The 19,426-nt window shown below is 46.9% G+C and overlaps 1 protein-coding gene across 1 annotated transcript in view; it reads left to right on the forward strand.

Annotated features, from left to right (window-relative positions):
• The first annotated feature begins 10,385 nt into the window (after positions 1-10,385).
• Positions 10,386-19,426, forward strand: part of LOC149434578 (protein mono-ADP-ribosyltransferase PARP14-like) — a 60,449-nt gene continuing 51,408 nt past the window's right edge. The window contains exons 1-3 of the mRNA XM_089663620.1: positions 10,386-10,631; positions 16,201-16,331; positions 17,500-17,530. Coding sequence (XP_089519746.1) covers positions 10,442-10,631; positions 16,201-16,331; positions 17,500-17,530 — 352 coding nt within the window. The 5' untranslated portion in view covers positions 10,386-10,441. The remainder of the gene's footprint in view (positions 10,632-16,200; positions 16,332-17,499; positions 17,531-19,426) is intronic.

Consider the following 19,426-nt stretch of genomic DNA (forward strand, 5'->3'; position numbering starts at 1 on the left):
TAACGCAGCGCCGTAATGTAAAAAAACAGCCAGGTCAGGAAGGGGGGGAGGGGGAAATCCTCTGGAGGGGGAGGGAAAATCCTCTGGAGGGGGAGGGGGGGAATCCTCTGGAGGGGGAGGGGGGGAATCCTCTGGAGGGGTTGATATATGACCAGCCTCACCGTAAGAGCAGCCAATCACACAAATGCGCAGGAATAAAGGGTTAAAGTGCAGCTTCCCACCTGACCAGAGAACTGTCACTGCACACAGCTGTTCTGTACTGTCTGGCTCCTCCCACACGGGGGGGGGGGTGTTAGCTGTGTAAAGTCGCTTTAAAAACCCAAGTTTTTCAGCTTTTTTTTAGTGTTTTTGTATTAGCATTTTGCCGCAGTTATTTAGAGGTTTTTTTGGTCAAAAAAGGTCCCAAAACGCTGGTTTGCCGCATTTTTCAGCATTAGAATGTTTCTACAGCTGAAAAACTCCTCTAGAAGCTCCTCAGTTCTGTTTTTTTTTTCCAGCCAAAAAACGATTCCAGTCTCTGTGTGTATGGACCAGGGGCAGACTGACCATTCGAACACTCGGGTACTGCCCGAGGGCCCGGGGTCAGTAGGGGGCCCCATGAGATGCCCCTGGTACCTTTTTATAGGCTTTTTTGGGTGTGTTTTGAGTGTGGGTGAGGACACAGGGGCCCCATGATCCCCTATTGCCCGGGGGCCCCATGATCCCCTATTGCCCGGGGGCTCCATGATCCCCTATTGCCCGGGGGCCCCATGATCCCCTATTGCCCGGGGGCTCCATGATCCCCTATTGCCCGGGGGCCCCATGATCCCCTATTGCCCGGGGGCCCCATGATCCCCTATTGCCCGGGGGCCCCATGATCCCCTATTGCCCGGGGGCTCCATGATCCCCTATTGCCCGGGGGCCCCATGATCCCCTATTGCCCGGGGGCCCCATGATCCCCTATTGCCCGGGGGCTCCATGATCCCCTATTGCCCGGGGGCTCCATGATCCCCTATTGCCCGGGGGCCCCATGAGTTGTCAGTCCGCCCCCGGTATGGACATATAACATAACATGTCGGGGAGATTACTGGCTGCAGAATAAACATGAAAAGCCAAAAGCAGGCGCTGTGAAAATGTCCCGTGTGCAGGAGGACGTCCGCTGACAGGTCTGGGATGAGCGATCCCTACACAGGCTCAGCTGTACTTACTGCCGGAAGGACTGTCAGTGTGCAGTGATCATGCTACATAGAGATTCACATACAGTCTGCTCAGCAGTAAACAATCATACAAGATGAGACGACACCAGTCTGTCCGAACATGGAACTCTTTATACAATGCACACGGAGACTGGTCACATGATCATACAATGCACACGGAGACTGGTCACATGATCATACAATGCACACGGAGACTGGTCACATGACCATACAATGCACACGGAGACTGGTCACATGATCGTACAATGCACATGGAGACTGGTCACATGATCGTACAATGCACACGGAGACTGGTCACATGATCGTACAATGCACACGGAGACTGGTCACATGATCGTACAATGCACACGGAGACTGGTCACATGATCGTACAATACACACGGAGACTAGTCACATGATCATACAATGCACACGGAGACTGGTCACATGACCATACAATGCACACGGAGACTGGTCACATGATCGTACAATGCACACGGAGACTGGTCACATGATCGTACAATGCACACGGAGACTGGTCACATGATCGTACAATGCACACGGAGACTGGTCACATGATCGTACAATGCACACGGAGACTGGTCACATGATCGTACAATGCACACGGAGACTGGTCACATGATCGTACAATACACACGGAGACTGGTCACATGATCATACAATGCACACGGAGACTGGTCACATGACCATACAATGCACACGGAGACTGTTCACATGACCATACAATGCACACGGAGACTGGTCACATGATCATACAATGCACACGGAGACTGGTCACATGATCATATAATGCACACTGAGACTGATCACATGACCATACAATGCACACGGAGACTGATCACATGATCACACAATACACACGGAGACTGATCACATGATCATACAATACACACGGAGACTGGTCACATGATCACACAATCCACACGGAGACTGATCACATGATCACACAATACACACTGAGACTGATCACATGATCACACAATACACACGGAGACTGGTCACATGATCACACAATCCACACGGAGACTGGTCACATGATCACACAATACACACTGAGACTGATCACATGATCACACAATACACACGGAGACTGATCACATGATCACACAATCCACACGGAGACTGGTCACATGATCACACAATACACACGGAGACTGATCACATGATCACACAATACACACGGAGACTGATCACATGATCACACAATACACACGGAGACTGGTCATATGATCACACAATACACACTGAGACTGATCACATGATCACACAATACACACTGAGACTGGTCACATGACCATACAATGCACACTGAGATTGATCACAGGATCATACAATACACACGGAGACTGATCACAGGATCATACAACACACACTGAGACTGATCACAGGATCATACAATACACACGGAGACTGATCACAGGATCATATGCACACGGAGATTGGTCATAGGATCATACAATACACACGGAGACTGGTCATAGGATCATACAATACACACGGAGACTGGTCATAGGATCATACAATACACACGGAGACTGACCACAGGATCATACAATACACACAGAGACTGATCACATGATCATACAATACACACGGAGACTGATCACATGATCATATGCACACTGAAACTGATCACATGATCATATGCACATGGAGACTGATCACATGATCATATGCACACGGAGACAGATCACATGATCATATGCACACGGAGACTGATCACATGATCATATGCACACGCAGCTATATACAGGAACAGACTTCACACTACACAGTGAGGTCATTAGGTCAGCTAGCTGGTGATGAAACAAAAGGTGAATGGGAATCACACCTAGACAATGGTTGGATGAATTAGGATCTCACTACAGAGCAGACGGTCCGGCTCCTACATGGGAGTAGAGGAGAGCCCGGCGTGATCAGCTCCTTCAATTCACATGTCTAGTTCAGAATCAACAACCAGGAATAGTCTTCATATGACTGATAAATATTCCTGTCCCATCTGAAGTCATTCCAAACAGCATTCTCAGCGTCCATCAGTCACCCTGAGCCCCTAAGAGACATGAGAGGGGTATGGGGAGCTGAGACGGGGCCCTCCACCTCTGCAAAGTGAGCTGTGTTCCATGGGCCCCCCACCCAAAGTGAGCTGTGTTCCATGAGCCCCCCACCCAAAGTGAGCTGTGTTCCATGGGCCCCCCACCCAAAGTGAGCTGTGTTCCATGGGCCCCCCACTCAAAGTGAGCTGTGTTCCATGAGCCCCCCACCCAAAGTGAGCTGTGTTCCATGGGCCCCCCACCCAAAGTGAGCTGTGTTCCATGAGCCCCCCACCCAAAGTGAGCTGTGTTCCATGGGCCCCCCACCCAAAGTGAGCTGTGTTCCATGAGCCCCCCACCCAAAGTGAGCTGGGTTCCATAGGCCCCCCACCCAAAGTGAGCTGTGTTCCATGGGCCCCCCACCCAAAGTGAGCTGTGTTCCATGGGCCCCCCACCCAAAGTGAGCTGTGTTCCATGGGCCCCCCACCCAAAGTGAGCTGTGTTCCATGGGCCCCCCACCCAAAGTGAGCTGTGTTCCATGAGACCCCCACCCAAAGTGAGCTGTGTTCCATGGGCCCCCCACCCAAAGTGAGCTGTGTTCCATGGGCCCCCCACCCAAAGTGAGCTGGGTTCCATGGGCCCCCCACCCAAAGTGAGCTGTGTTCCATGGGCCCCCCACTCAAAGTGAGCTGTGTTCCATGGGCCCCCCACCCAAAGTGAGCTGTGTTCCATGGGCCCCCCACCCAAAGTGAGCTGGGTTCCATGGGCCCCCCACCCAAAGTGAGCTGTGTTCCATGGGCCCCCCACCCAAAGTGAGCTGTGTTCCATGAGACCCCCACCCAAAGTGAGCTGTGTTCCATGGGCCCCCCACCCAAAGTGAGCTGTGTTCCATGGGCCCCCCACCCAAAGTGAGCTGGGTTCCATAGGCCCCCCACCCAAAGTGAGCTGTGTTCCATGGGCCCCCCACCCAAAGTGAGCTGTGTTCCATGGGCCCCCCACGCAAAGTGAGCTGGGTTCCATGGGCCCCCCACCTAAAGTGAGCTGTGTTCCATGGGCCCCCCACGCAAAGTGAGCTGTGTTCCATGGGCCCCCCACCCAAAGTGAGCTGGGTTCCATGGGCCCCCCACCTAAAGTGAGCTGTGTTCCATGGGCCCCCCACGCAAAGTGAGCTGTGTTCCATGGGCCCGCCACCCAAAGTGAGCTGTGTTCCATGAGCCCCCCACCCAAAGTCACTCCCGTCACATATCTCCCCTTTCGTCATGGGACTAACACTGGAGGAATCCCCAGACGGGTTGACTTGACGTTAGTCCCGGTCCCCCCACTGCCCACACCCACACAGTGCCCCAAACACATTGTCCCACACAAAGCATTACTCACCCAGCCAACCTCTGCCTCTCCCGTAGAACATACCCTCTGCTGGGGAGAAGTACGGACTGGTCCTTCTCCCTGGAGCCCTTTCAGCTGCTGAAGAGTGGACAGGGTGGCTGGGCTCCACCCATCATGCTGTTGGGGATCTGGGCCGACTGCCCCGCATCCCTGGGGTATACCAGTGGAGACCTCAGTGGGAAATGCATGTTTGGTTAGTCCATCTATGTCCAGCATTACAGGCAACTTGGATATACGGACGTTGTAGATATACAAAATACGGCTCAAGGCGAGCTCAACTACCTTCAATGTCATTTGGTTACAATGGACAAGAGCCCAGTTGTGGTAGCTGGAAGCACTTCACTGACTTTACACTCACCGGCCACTTTATGAGGTCCACCTTGCTAGTCCCGGGTTGGACCCCCTTTTGCCTTCAATTTGGTGGCATAGATCCAACAAGGTGTTGGAAACGTTCCTCAGAGATTTTGCTCCATATGGACATGATGGCATCACGCAGTTGCTGCAGATTTGTCGGCTGCACATCCATGATACGAATCTCCCGTCCCACCGCATCCCAAAAGTGCTCTATTGGATGGAGATCTGGGGACTGTGGAGGCCATTGGAGTCCAGTGACCTCATTGTCATGTTCCAGAAACCAGTTGGAGATGATCTGAGCTTTGTGACATGGAGCATTATCCTGCTGGAAGGAACCATCAGAAGATGGAGACACTGGAGTCATAGAGGGGTGGACATGGTTGGCAACAATACTCAGGTAGGCCGTGGCATTTAAATGATGTTCAATTGGTACTGAGGGGCACAAAGTGTGCCAAGAAAATCTCCCCCACACCATGACACCACCAACCTGAACCGTGGATACAAGGCAGGATGGATCCCCACACAATGACTCCACCACCACCAGCCTGAACCGTTGATACAAGGCAGGATGGATCCACCACACCATGACACCACCACCACCAGCCTGAACCATTGATACAAGGCAGGATGGATCACTACACCATGACACCACCACCACCATCCTGAACCTTGATACAAGGCAGGTTGGATCCACCACACCATGACACCACCTCCATCAGCCTGAACCATTGATACAAGACAGGATGGATCCACCACACCATGACACCACCACCACCAGCCTGAACCATTGATACAAGGATGGATGGCATTTAAATGATGTTCAATTGGTACTGAGGGGCACAAAGTGTGCCAAGAAAATCTCCCCCACACCATGACACCACCAACCTGAACCGTGGATTCAAGGCAGGATGGATCCCCACACAATGACACCACCACCACCAGCCTGAACCGTTGATACAAGGCAAGTTGGATTCACCACACCATGACACCACCACCACCAGCCTGAACCTTGATACAAGGCAGGTTGGATCCACCACACCATGACACCACCACCACCAACCTGAACCATTGATACAAGGCAGGATGGATCCACCACACCATGACACCAACACCAGCCTGAACCATTGATACAAGGCAGGATGGATCCACCACACCATGACACCACCACCACCAGTCTGAACCATTGATACAAGGCAGGATGGATCCGTGCTTTCATGTTGTTTACACCAAATTCTGACCCTACCATCTGAACATCGCAGCTGAAATCCACACTCAACAGACCAGGCAACATTTTTCCAGTCTTCTATTGTCCAATTTTGGTGATCCTGTGAGAATTGTCTCCTCCGTTTCCTGTTCTTAGCTGACAGGAGTAGTCCCCGGAGTGGTCTTCTGCTGCTGTAGCCCATCTGCGTCAAGGTTGGATGTGTTGTGCGTTCAGAGATGGCGTTTTGTGTGCCTTAGTTGTAACGAGTGGGTATTTGACCACCAGCCTGAACCGTTGATACAAGGCAGGATGGATCCACCACACCATGACACCACCACCACCAGCCTGAACCATTGATACAAGGCAGGATGGATCCCCCACACCATGACACCACCACCACCAGCCTGAACCGTTGATACAAGGCAGGATGGATCCACCACACCATGACACCACCACCACCAGCCTGAACCGTTGATACAAGGCAGGATGGATCCACCACACCATGACACTACCACCACCAGCCTGAACCATTGATACAAGGCAGGATGGATCCATGCTTTCATGTTGTTTACGCCAAATTTTGACCCTACCATCTGAATGTTACAGCTACCAGTCTGCCCATTCTCCTCTGACCTCTGACCTCAACCAGGCATTTTCCTCTACATAAGTGCCACTCACTGGACATTTTCTCTTTTTCGGACCATTCTTTGTAAACCCTAGAGATGGTTGTGCGGGAAAATCCCAGCAGATCAGCAGTTTTTTAAATCCTCAGATCAGCCCATCTGGCATCAACAACCATGCCATGTTCAAAGTCACCTAAATCCACTTTCTTCCCCATTCTGATTCTCAAATGGAACTTCAGCAAGTCGTCTTCACCACGTCTAGATGCCTAAATACATTGAGCTGCTCCCATGTGATTGGCTGATTAGCAAGTTGTGTTACCGAGCCATTGAACAGGTGGACCTAATAAAGTGGCCGGTGAGTATATTAGCAATGTCACTATTAGTGCCTCTGTGTGGGTGAGTATATGTTACCCCTAATCCTACATCAGTGATGGGTACAGCTTAACCCCTCCCCTTCCTTCAGGATAAAACAAATGTTAATGCCTAAGCACAATTTTGCAAGTTTGACCTGTGTTAGTAAAACCGTCCGTATCATCACAGCTACATCCGGGTGGATCATACTGCGTTTTTTTCAGGACAAATTGGACTTTTTAGGCCCAAAATAGTAACAAAAACATTATATTTTTTATATTTAGCTGTATATTCCTTACTACTACTATAACCTACCACCAAATAACAACCCAAAATAAATTCTCCTGCTTCTGTCGCTGGCAGTGATACCACATATGTGGATGTTAGTTGTTGTTTGTACCTGGAGTACGGCCCAGAAACAATAGTGCGCATTTTGATTTTTTAATTTCCTGCCTAAAACACACCGACAGTACCTGACACTGACACTAACTGAAAAAAATCCTGCCCCAAAAACACTGACCCTGACCTTTGACCCTTACTTGACCTTAACACTGACCCGGGCACTGACCGAGAACAAACCTTGATCTAGGTACTGTTTTATTATTTTATTTTTTATTTTATAATAATTAATACTTTTTACACATAGTTATATTTTTCTTTATCTCTGCAAGGAGAGAGATAGATACAATGTATAATAGGATGTATATAATGATACAATGTATAATAGAATGTATATAATGATACAATGTATAATGGGATGTATATAATGATACAATGTATAATAGAATGTATATAACGATACAATGTATAATGGGATGTATATAATGATACAATGTATAATAGAATGTATATAATGATACAATGTATAATAGAATGTATATAACGATACAATGTATAATAGAATGTATATAATGATACAATGTATAATAGAATGTATATAATGATACAATGTATAATAGAATGTATATAATGATACAATGTATAATGATACAATGTACAATAGGATGTATATAAGAATACAATGTATAATCGAATGTATATAATGATACAATGTATAATGGAATGTATATAATGATACAATGTATAATGGGATGTATATAATGATACAATGTATAATAGGATGTATATAATGATACAATGTATAATAGGATGTATATAATGATACAATGTATAATAGGATGTATATAATGATACAATGTATAATAGAATGTATATAATGATACAATGTATAATGGGATGTATATAATGATACAATGTATAATAGAATGTATATAATGATACAATGTATAATGGGATGTATATAATGATACAATGTATAATAGGATGTATATAATGATACAATGTATAATAGAATGTATATAATGATACAATGTATAATGGGATGTAGATAATGATACAATGTATAATGGGATGTATATAATGATACAATGTATAATAGGATGTATATAATGATACAATGTATAATGGGATGTATATAATGATACAATGTATAATAGGATGTATATAATGATACAATGTATAATGGGATGTATATAATGATACAATGTATAATAGGATGTATATAATGATACGATGTATAATAGGATGTATATAATGATATGATGTATAATAGGATGTATATAATGATATGATGTATAATAGGATGTATATAATGATACAATGTATAATGGAATGTATATAATGATACAATGTATAATGGAATGTATATAATGATACAATGTATAATGGAATGTATATAATGATACAATGTATAATGGAATGTATATAAGAATACAATGTATAATGGGATGTATATAATGATACAATGTATAATGGGATGTATATAATGATACAATGTATAATGGAATGTATATAATGATACGATGTATAATAGGATGTATATAATGATACAATGTATAATAGGATGTATATAATGATATGATGTATAATAGGATGTATATAACGATACAATGTATAATGGAATGTATATAATGATACCATGTATAATAGGATGTATATAATGATACAATGTATAATAGGATGTATATAATGATACAATGTATAATGGGATGTATATAATGATACAATGTATAATGGAATGTATATAATGATACAATGTATAATGGAATGTATATAACGATACAATGTATAATAGGATGTATATAACGATACAATGTATAATGGAATGTATATAATGATACAATGTATAATGGAATGTATATAATGATACAATGTATAATAGGATGTATATAATGATACAATGTATAATAGGATGTATATAATGATACAATGTATAATGGGATGTATATAATGATACAATGTATAATGGGGTGTATATAATGATACAATGTATAATAGGATGTATATAATGATACAATGTATACAGCTTGTCTGAGCTATCATAAACAGGGGGCGGGGAGCTAAAGTTACACGCTGCAGAGCTCAGTGGGAGCTTATTGGTGGGAGCTGATTGTAAGTACTGATCTGCAGAGCTAAGTGAGAGCTGATTGAAGGAAAAGGACACCCCCCCCCTTCACAGAGCACACAGGAACAGAGCTGAGGCTGTCAATCACAGGCTGTGTGCTAGACCTCCTCCCGTCACTATTCTTCTTTTGGTGTCAGGACAAGTTGTCAGAAGTGACTCCTGCTGAAAACAGAGGAAGGAGGAAGCAGACAGAAATGACACTCAATGCTCTGGACTGAGACCAGTACACATTATAGAGGGATGTGCTTTGTTCATATTCCATTTCTGAGGTTTACAACCACTGTAAGCCCGGAGAGGAGCTGGTGTTTTATGCTCCTAGAGAGGCTGGAGATGGCAGCACTGGATGATATTGATCCGATCTGATCACTCTGTTATAGGTCCACCCTTTCCATAGGATGATATTTACGGAGATCCAAGGGATATAGAGCCCCTATTGTGCAGAAACAGCTATGATGGGTCCGGTGTCACCTTCCTATATCTGTCCTTCAAAATGACCAAATTACCATGAGAACCCAAATCTCCCACCCAGCCGGAATCCTGGAGTACATCACCTTCCCGGCTGCCCACACCGGACACATGTCTGACAGGTAGATCCCCCACCTGTATTATGTCAGCTGAGCGGTCTGCTAGGTAACCATCCACACAGAGATTCCGGTACAGTAAGTGGTGGTAGGTGGCTGTCACGTTGTTCATTGTCCGACCCATCATCCTCAGGCAGACCGTAGGCAGCACATACTTTCTCTTTGTCTATATAGAAAGTAAAAGAGTTCTGAGCCGTTCTCCTCCACACCCACAACACACCACGTCTGATACAACCCGTCACTACCAGAGGAATGGGGGACCCCCAGTACCCACACCCCCTGTCCCTCCAGTGGGATGGCGGCCCTCAGAGGCTGAAGGAACTGAAAAATAAACTTCTGCTGTATTTCCAGAAGAGGAGCAAATCTAATGGAGGAGAATGTGAGATCCGAGACACCGACTGCAGCCGGGGATACATCCTCATACACTTCAAGGAGGAGGAAGGTAGGTACTGGGGGGGGCATAGGGGGTTCTCATCTACTGTAAGTAAGAGGACTGGAGGGGGATCCTCATACACTACAAGGAGGGGGCAGGTAAGTACTGAGGACTGGAGGGGATCCTCATACACTACAAGGAGGAGGCAGGTAAGTACTGAGGACTGGAGGGGATCCTCATACACTACAAGGAGGGGGCAGGTATGTACCGAGGACTGGAGGGGATCCCCATACACTACAAAGAGGAGGCAGGTAAGTAAGAGGACTGGAGGGGATCCTCATACACTACAAGGAGGAGGCAGGTAAGTACTGAGGACTGGAGGGGATCCTCATACACTACAAGGAGGAGGCAGGTAAGTACTGAGGACTGGAGGGGATCCTCATACACTACAAGGAGGAGGCAGGTAAGTACTGAGGACTGGAGGGGATCCTCATACACTACAAGGAGGGGACAGGTAAGTACCGAGGACTGGAGGGGATCCTCATACACTACAAGGAGGGGGCAGGTATGTACCGAGGACTGGAGGGGATCCTCATACACTACAAGGAGGAGGCAGGTAAGTACCGAGGACTGGAGGAGATCCTCATACACTACAAGGAGGGGGCAGGTAAGTACCGAGGACTGGAGGGGATCCTCATACACTACAAGGAGGGGGCAGGTAAGTACCGAGGACTGGAGGGGATCCTCATACACTACAAGGAGGGGGCAGGTAAGTACCGAGGACTGGAGGGGATCCTCATACACTACAAGGAGGGGGCAGGTAAGTACCGAGGACTGGAGGGGATCCTCATACACTACAAGGAGGAGGTAGGTAAGTACCGAGGAATGGAGGGGATCCTCATACACTACAAGGAGGGGGCAGGTAAGTACTGAGGACTGGAGGGGATCCTCATACACTATAAGGAGGAGGCAGGTAAGTACTGAGGACTGGAGGGGCTCCTCATACACTACAAGGAGGGGGCAGGTAAGTACTGAGGACTGGAGGGGATCCTCATACACTACAAGGAGGGGGCAGGTAAGTACTGAGGACTGGAGGGGATCCTCATACACTACAAGGAGGGGGCAGGTAAGTACCGAGGACTGGAGGGGGTCCTCATACACTACAAGGAGGAGGTAGGTAAGTACCGAGGAATGGAGGGGATCCTCATACACTACAAGGAGGGGGCAGGTAAGTACTGAGGACTGGAGGGGATCCTCATACACTACAAGGAGGGGGCAGGTAAGTACTGAGGACTGGAGGGGATCCTCATACACTACAAGGAGGGGGCAGGTAAGTACTGAGGACTGGAGGGGATCCTCATACACTACAAGGAGGGGGCAGGTAATTAGTCTGTGATAGCGATGAGGGTGGTTGTTCTATCGGAGGTGTCATGTGAGGTTTTGTTTGTCACTTGCGGGAAGAATGGAAAGCTGTAATCTGATCTTCTGTCACATTCTAGAAAAACTTCTTCTTGGTAAATTCCGGACATTTCCAGGCTTCAGCCTTGTTTAGACTAGCAGTTGGAGGGTGACAAAAATGAGTGGTTGAGCTGCATTTTTGCCACTTGCCTTAAGCTGCAATAGGCAGTGGATGGGGATGTTTTCATGCCTCAGCCGCAATGGTTTGCTTCGTGGCCGCGGTAGTGTTGACCCGACGTGGATCGATCGGTGGGTGAAAAGCCTACCGAACGTTACCCATGCAAGCCAATGGGGAAGCACTGCAAACGCCCTGCGACGGCGTGCAATACTTGGGGTTGCGGCACGATTGTCAGCAGAAATGGAGATACAGGCGATGAGGGAACCTCAGAGCGCGGTCCTAACGCAGATTGGGCTTTGAAGTTGGATGAGGGACACGAAATATGGAGATGTTTAGTTCAGAATAAGAGCCCCATACTGAGGCCTCCAGGTTCATTGCTGGTGGGAAAACCTCCAGCGGGTGACAACCCAGCCCAGCAGACCATCTGGAAGCAGGAAGTGCCCGCTGACCCTTCAAGGGGGTCGTTGTTGGGTACGTTGGGTACGAGATTACCTAAAGAGATACAGAAATTCAGGGAGAAGTCATCCTGATAAGACCCATCCCAGCGGGGTCAGTGGTAGAGATTCCGCAGAGTGCTGGAGTGTCCGATGTAGGCTGTCATTTATATACAGGGGTGGATCTACCGCGAGGCAAACAAGGCGTTTGCCTAGGGTGGCAATTTTTAGGGGGCGGCACTGCTCCCCCCCTGGAAGAAGGGACCTGCTGAGCAGCTTCAGACAGAGCCATTCAGAGAAAGAAAGAGGGAAGAGAGAGAAGAGAGAGGGGGTGGGAGGGAGGGAGAGGGAGAGAGAGGGAAGAGAGAGAGGAGGGAGGGAGAGAGAGAGGGGGGGGGAGAGAGGAGAAGGAGGGTGAGAGGGTGAGAGAGAGAGGGGGATAGAGAGCAGGAGGGAGAGAGAGAGAGAGAGAGAAAGAAGGAGGGGAGAGAGAGAAAAGAGAGGGGAGAGAGGAGGAAGAGGAGAGGGAGAGAGAGAGGAAGAGAGAAAGAGAGAGAGAGGGGGGAGAGAGGGGGGGCAGAGAGAGAGGGGGGAGGGAGGAGGGAGAGGGGGGTAGAGAGCGGGAGGGAGAGAGAGGGGGAGAGAGGGAGAGAGAGGGGGGATGAGAGAGAGAGGGGGGAAGAGAGAGAGAGAAAGAAAAAGGGGAGAGAGAGAAGGAGAGTGACCACTAGACCAAGAACTGAGAGATCAAAGACCACTGATCACTCAGTCTTCACAGAGCGGAGCTGTGCTCTGCCCCTCCAGCGCTCCCCCCTACACCAGGCTGTGAAGGAGGAGGGGGCAGCTGACTCAGGCTCCCAGTGGGAGGCTGCACCAGGCATCTGGGTGGATCTTGACTGTAAAGTTGGGGATTATCCAAGGCCTGGACTTGCTTAGTGACGTCAACCAACATTAATGATGTGAATCGACAGCAGACTTTAGCCTGCCGCCGGCTGAACGCGGGTCACAGAAATGCAGAATGAAGTACACTACTGTCACCCACAGGACAAGTAGGGCCAAGAGAGCTCTGGCTATACTCCTCCATTCATTATTTTATTGGGTGACGGGTATTTTCTGCTGCGGAAGTTGCACCGCTTAGTCAATGTTGCCCAGCAGAAGTGGGACTGTTTGGTAGGTAAGGGTTAACTCTGCTGGACAGATTTTCCCGGGCTTTTCTAAGGAGTACCGCCCCCTACTGGACAACGCCATTAAAAAGGGGACCCGTATCTAGGCAGCAGGTCTGTCTTTGGTCTCAGGTGGGAACAGAGGGAGAGCGATGCTGAGGAGGTCATCTGCATTCTGCTGCTTTACACCCCTTGTGGCATGTTTGGTGTCTACTTACTCGACACAACCTCATCTTTTATACTTTATCAAAAGGAAATGCATTATATTGTGTGTGTTTGCACTAAATTCATTTTATTATATTTTTTTCCTGAAAATTTACACTGGATAAATAGTTGCACAAATATCATGTGATACAAAAATGGCAACAATCATCTTTTTCTTCTACAAGACCTCCGGGGGCTCTATAATGTTCTGGAGGGTTGAGTCATTTTATATCCAGAAATGAAGACTTTTACCTGTGTACTACAATAGTGAGAGCTCGTCCGGGGTCCCCTCACTTGAGTGCTAAGCTCCACCCACCCAAATCTATAGCGAGAGTCTGTCCTCCAATGGACCAATAACTACGCTGTACTGACCCTGAGGAGCAGAGCCGTGTCGCCATTGGTTCTAGAGCTAGTCCTGGAGAGAGGGCAGGTTGTCTTGTTCCTCTGTGTGCTGCAAATGGGGTGATAGCACCACATTAGTACATACCCAGCTGTGGGAGACGTGTACCGGAGACGTGTCCATTCTGGGAACAAAGCCAAGTGTTTGTAATACAATCCAGAGGTAGTCTGACCAGGACCAATGAAAGGCTTCCTGCTTGGCCCTCCATGTGATTGTGAATAGACTTCTCAGATTTATGTCGGTTCCTTTCCCTGGCATGAAACCAGACTGATCCCCAAGATGTAACATTTCAATTTCTCATCTTTTCCTGTTCCGGTGATAAATGTAACATTTGATTTTCTATCACTTCCTGTTCCAGGGATAAATATAACATTTTGATTTCTCATCACTTCCTGTTCCAATGATAAATGCAACATTTTGATTTTCTATCACTTCCTGTTCTGGTGATAAATGTAACATTTTGATTTCTCATCACTTCCTATTCCAGTCATAATTGTAACATTTTGATTTCTCATCACTTCCTGTTCCGGTGATAAATGTAACATTTTGATTTCCTATCACTTCCTGTCTCGGTGACAAATGTAACATTTTGATTTCCTATCACTTCCTGGTCTTGTTGATAAATGTAAAATTTTGGTTTCTCATCACTTCCTGTTCTGGTGATAAATATAACATTTTGATTTCTCATCACTTCCTGTTCTGGTGAATAAATGTAACATTTTGATTTCTTATCAATTCCTGTTTTGGTGATAAATGTAACATTTTGATTTATCATCACTTCCTGTCTCGGTGATAAATGTAACATTTTGATTCCTCATCACTTCCTGTCTCAGTGATGAATGTAACATTTTGATTTCCTATCACTTCCTGTTCTGGTGATAAATGTAACATTTTGATTTCACATCACTTCCTGTTCTGATGATAAATGTAACATTTTGATTCCTCATCACTTCCTGTTCTGGTGATAAATGTAACATTTTGATTCCTTATCACTTCCTGTCTCAGTGATAAATGTAACATTTTGATTCCTCATCACTTCCTGTCTCAGTGATAAATGTAACATTTTGATTTCTCATCACTTCCTGTTCTGGTGATAAATGTAACATTTTGATTTCCTATCACTTCCTGTCTCAGTGATAAATGTAACATTTTGATTCCTCATCACTTCCTGTTCTGGTGATAAATGTAACATTTTGATTTCTCATCACTTCCTGTTCTGGTGATAAATGTAACATTTTGATTTCCTATCACTTCCTGTCTCAGTGATAAATGTAACATTTTGATTCCTCATCACTTCCTGTTCTGGTGATAAATGTAACATTTTGATTTCTCATCACTTCCTGTCTCAGTGATAAATGTAACATTTTGATTCCTTATCACTTCCTGTCTCAGTGATAAATGTAATATTTTGATTTATCATCACTTCCTGTCTCAGTGATAAATGTAACATTTTGATCTCTCATCACTTCCTGTCTCAGTGATAAATGTAACATTTTGATTCCTCATCACTTCCTGTTCTGGTGATAAATGTAACATTTTGATTTCTCATCACTTCCTGTCTCGGTGACAATGGTGATCAGGGCCGGTAGTGATGGGTTCTCTCTGTATTATTCTCCATCCAACACTCCAAAGAACAGCCTGAGCTTTACATACATGTTATCATTGATGTCATACATGATGCATTTTTCAGCATTTAATAATGTGGGTGGAGATGTGACATCAGGAGGAGGTGTGGTCCTAAGGTACAGTTATGTGAATCTGGGCGTGGCCCACCTAACACCCAGCCCTTTGGACATAGGTGGTCATGTGACCAGTGACATTCCCATAGACAATCGTCATCATGGTTATCCTTGTCTTCCAGCGCGGGATCGAGTCCTCCAGAAAGGGCACCATCTGCTGATACTGTCCAATGGGGAAGAACTACATCTGACCGTCTCACTGCCGAATACTGGGAGTCCGGACACAGCGGGGAATACACCGGGATCAGCCACTGTAAGTAAATCCACCGGAGACAAGATCCACATTGTGGATACAGAATATATATTGGATTATCATGGAGCAAAGTTTCCATGAGCTCTCTGCAATCATCTGACGGGGCCCCTAGACACAGGGCCACAGTTGTAGAGAGTCATCTATGGAGATTTTCATGTCCTGCAGTTAGTTGCCATTTCAAAGGAGTGCAAAATGTTTAAATCCTGACATGTTTGGTATCCCTTTACTCGGCGAAACATCATCTTTTATATTTTCCCATAAAGTTGGGTATTACATCGTGTTCGTGTGCACGGAAATTCAATGAAGTGTATGTTTTTCTGAAAATTTCGTGTGATAAATGGCTGCGCAAATATTGTGTGACATAAAAAATTACAACACCCGCCATTTCATTCCCCAGGACCTCTACCTTCAAAAAAGAGATCATGTTTGGAGGTTCTAAGTCATTTTATAGCCAAAAAAAAAATGCTGATTTTAAGATGAAAGTGACAAATGCCAAAACTGGCCCAGAAGGCACCTCTTCCTGACCATGTCATGCATATAAATGTGGTGGCAGGAAAAGTGGGTTGTGACACCCAGCCACTGTTCATATACAACCACAGTGACCTGAGGTTGTGTGCTGAGAGCGCGCTCAGTGTACACCGACTGACGTGCCTCCCACACATTGTGCTCATGGCTTCGGCCAGCTGGACAGGCTCCTGATCATGTGACCTCTGTGAGAGCCAATCACAATGGTCATTTGAACAAGACACCCCACCGCCTGACCCTAAAGCCCACTTAAAGGGTCGCCATCGGGAAGGGGTTAAATAATAGACTCAATTAACTCATCTACAGGGGGGTGCTATCAGGGGCGGACTGACCATTTGGAAACTCGGGCACTGCCCGAGGGCCTGGGGTCAGTAGGGGGCCCCATGAGATGCCCCTGGTACCTTTTCCATAGGCTTTTTTGAGTTTGGGCAAGGACACAGGGGCCCCATCATCCCCTAATGCCCGGGGGCCCCATGAGTTGTCAGTCCGCCCCTGGGTGCTATTGACAGCAACAACTTTCTATTCTCAGCTCTCATTGGTCGTCTCTGCTTGAAATATCGGTTGTTGTGGAAATAAGAATTGTTATAATGAACCGAACAGAATTTCCAGGAATGACTCTTAGCGGTTTATCTTCTATTTTCAGGGCTCCCAGTCCGGCCGTGCCGAGGACAAACGTAAGAGATCATTTATTGGACGTTCAGAGTAACAATTGTCCTTTACATCATAATGGTGGGAGCGGGGGAGGGGGAGAGGATATGGAGGCTGTGACCGGTCTGCCAATCACAGCCAAGGTCCTTCCACTGGAGAAGACTACTTGATTTTGCACCAAAATTATCGATTTCACTTTTACAGAGAATTCCAGCAAAGCAATATGGGTCTCCATTAGAGAGATTTCCCCTCACTTCATGTTTTGGTGACAACATTTTACCAGACAGGAAGTGAAGGGAATTCACAGGACACAGACAGAAATAGTATACAACCTCCAGTGTGATCAGGGTCAGTCCCGAGATGGAGATATATTCCCTCCGGTGTGTTCAGGGTCAGTCCCGGGATGGAGATATATTACCTCCAGTGTGATCAGGGTCAGTCCCGGGGTGGAGATATATTCCCTCCAGTGTGATCAGGGTCAGTCTCGAGATGGAGATATATTCCCTCCGGTGTGTTCAGGGTCAGTCCCGGGATGGAGATATATTACCTCCAGTGTGATCAGGGTCAGTCCCGGGGTGGAGATATATTCCCTCCAGTGTGATCAGGGTCAGTCCCGGGATGGAGATATATTCCCTCCAGTGTGATCAGGGTCAGTCCCGGGATGGATATATATTCCCTCCATTGTGATCAGGATCAGTCCCGGGATGGAGATATATTACCTCCAGTGTGTTCAGGGTCAGTCCCGGGATGGAGATATATTCCCTCCAGTGTGTTCAGGGTCAGTCCCGGGATGGAGATATATTCCCTCCAGTGTGTTCAGGATCAGTCCCGGGATGGAGATATATTCCCTCCGGTGTGTTCAGGGTCAGTCCCGGGATGGAGATATATTCCCTCAATTCTGTTCAGGGTCAGTCCCGGGATGGATATATATTCCCTCCAGTGTGTTCAGGGTCAGTCCTGGGGTGGAGATATATTCCCTCCAGTGTGTTCAGGGTCAGTCCCGGGATGGAGATATATTCCCTCCATTCTGTTCAGGATCAGTTCCGGGATGGATATATATTCCCTCCAGTGTGTTCAGGGTCAGTCCCGGGATGGAGATATATTACCTCCAGTGTGTTCAGGGTCAGTCCTGGGATGGAGATATATTACCTCCAGTGTGTTCAGGGTCAGTCCCAGGATGGAGATATATTCCCTCCAGTGTGTTCAGGGTCAGTCCCGGGATGGAGATATATTACCTCCAGTGTGTTCAGGGTCAGTCCCGGAACGGAGATACAGTATCTCCCAGAAGTGAGTCCCACCCTCACATTTGTGTCAATATTTGATTCTCTCTTTTTATGTGACAACACTGAAGAAATGACACTTTGCTACAATGTGACGTAGTCAGTGTACAGTTTGTATAACATGGAAATTTGTTGTCCCCTCAAAATAACTCAACACACCTCCATTAATGTCTAAACCGCCAGCAACAAAAGTGACTCCACCCCTAAGTGACAAGGTCCAAATTGGGTCCAAAGTGTCAATATTTTGTGTGGCCGCCATTATTTTCCAGCACTGCCTTCACCCTCTTGGGCATGGAGGTCATCAGAGCTTCACAGGTTGCCACTTGAGTCCACTTCCACTCCTCCATGATGTCATCACGGAGCTGGTGGATGTTAGAGACCGTGCGCTCCTCCACTTCCGTTTGTGGATACCTCACAGATGCTCAATAGGGTTTAGGTCTGGAGACATGCTTGGCCGGTCCATCACCTTCACCCTCAGATTCTTTTGCAAGGCAGTGGTGGTCTTGGAGGTGTGTTTGGGGTCGTTATGTTGGAATACTGCCCTGCGGCCCAGTCTCCGGGGGGAGGGGATCACGCTCTGCTTCAGTATATCACAGTACATGTTGACATTCATGGTTCCCTCAATGAACTGTAGCCCCCCAG

The sequence above is a fragment of the Staurois parvus genome, unplaced genomic scaffold (genome assembly GCF_062004578.1).
Source record: "Staurois parvus isolate SC_StPar_1 unplaced genomic scaffold, SC_StPar_1.0 ptg001732l, whole genome shotgun sequence".
NCBI classification, from domain to species: Eukaryota; Metazoa; Chordata; class Amphibia; order Anura; family Ranidae; genus Staurois; species Staurois parvus.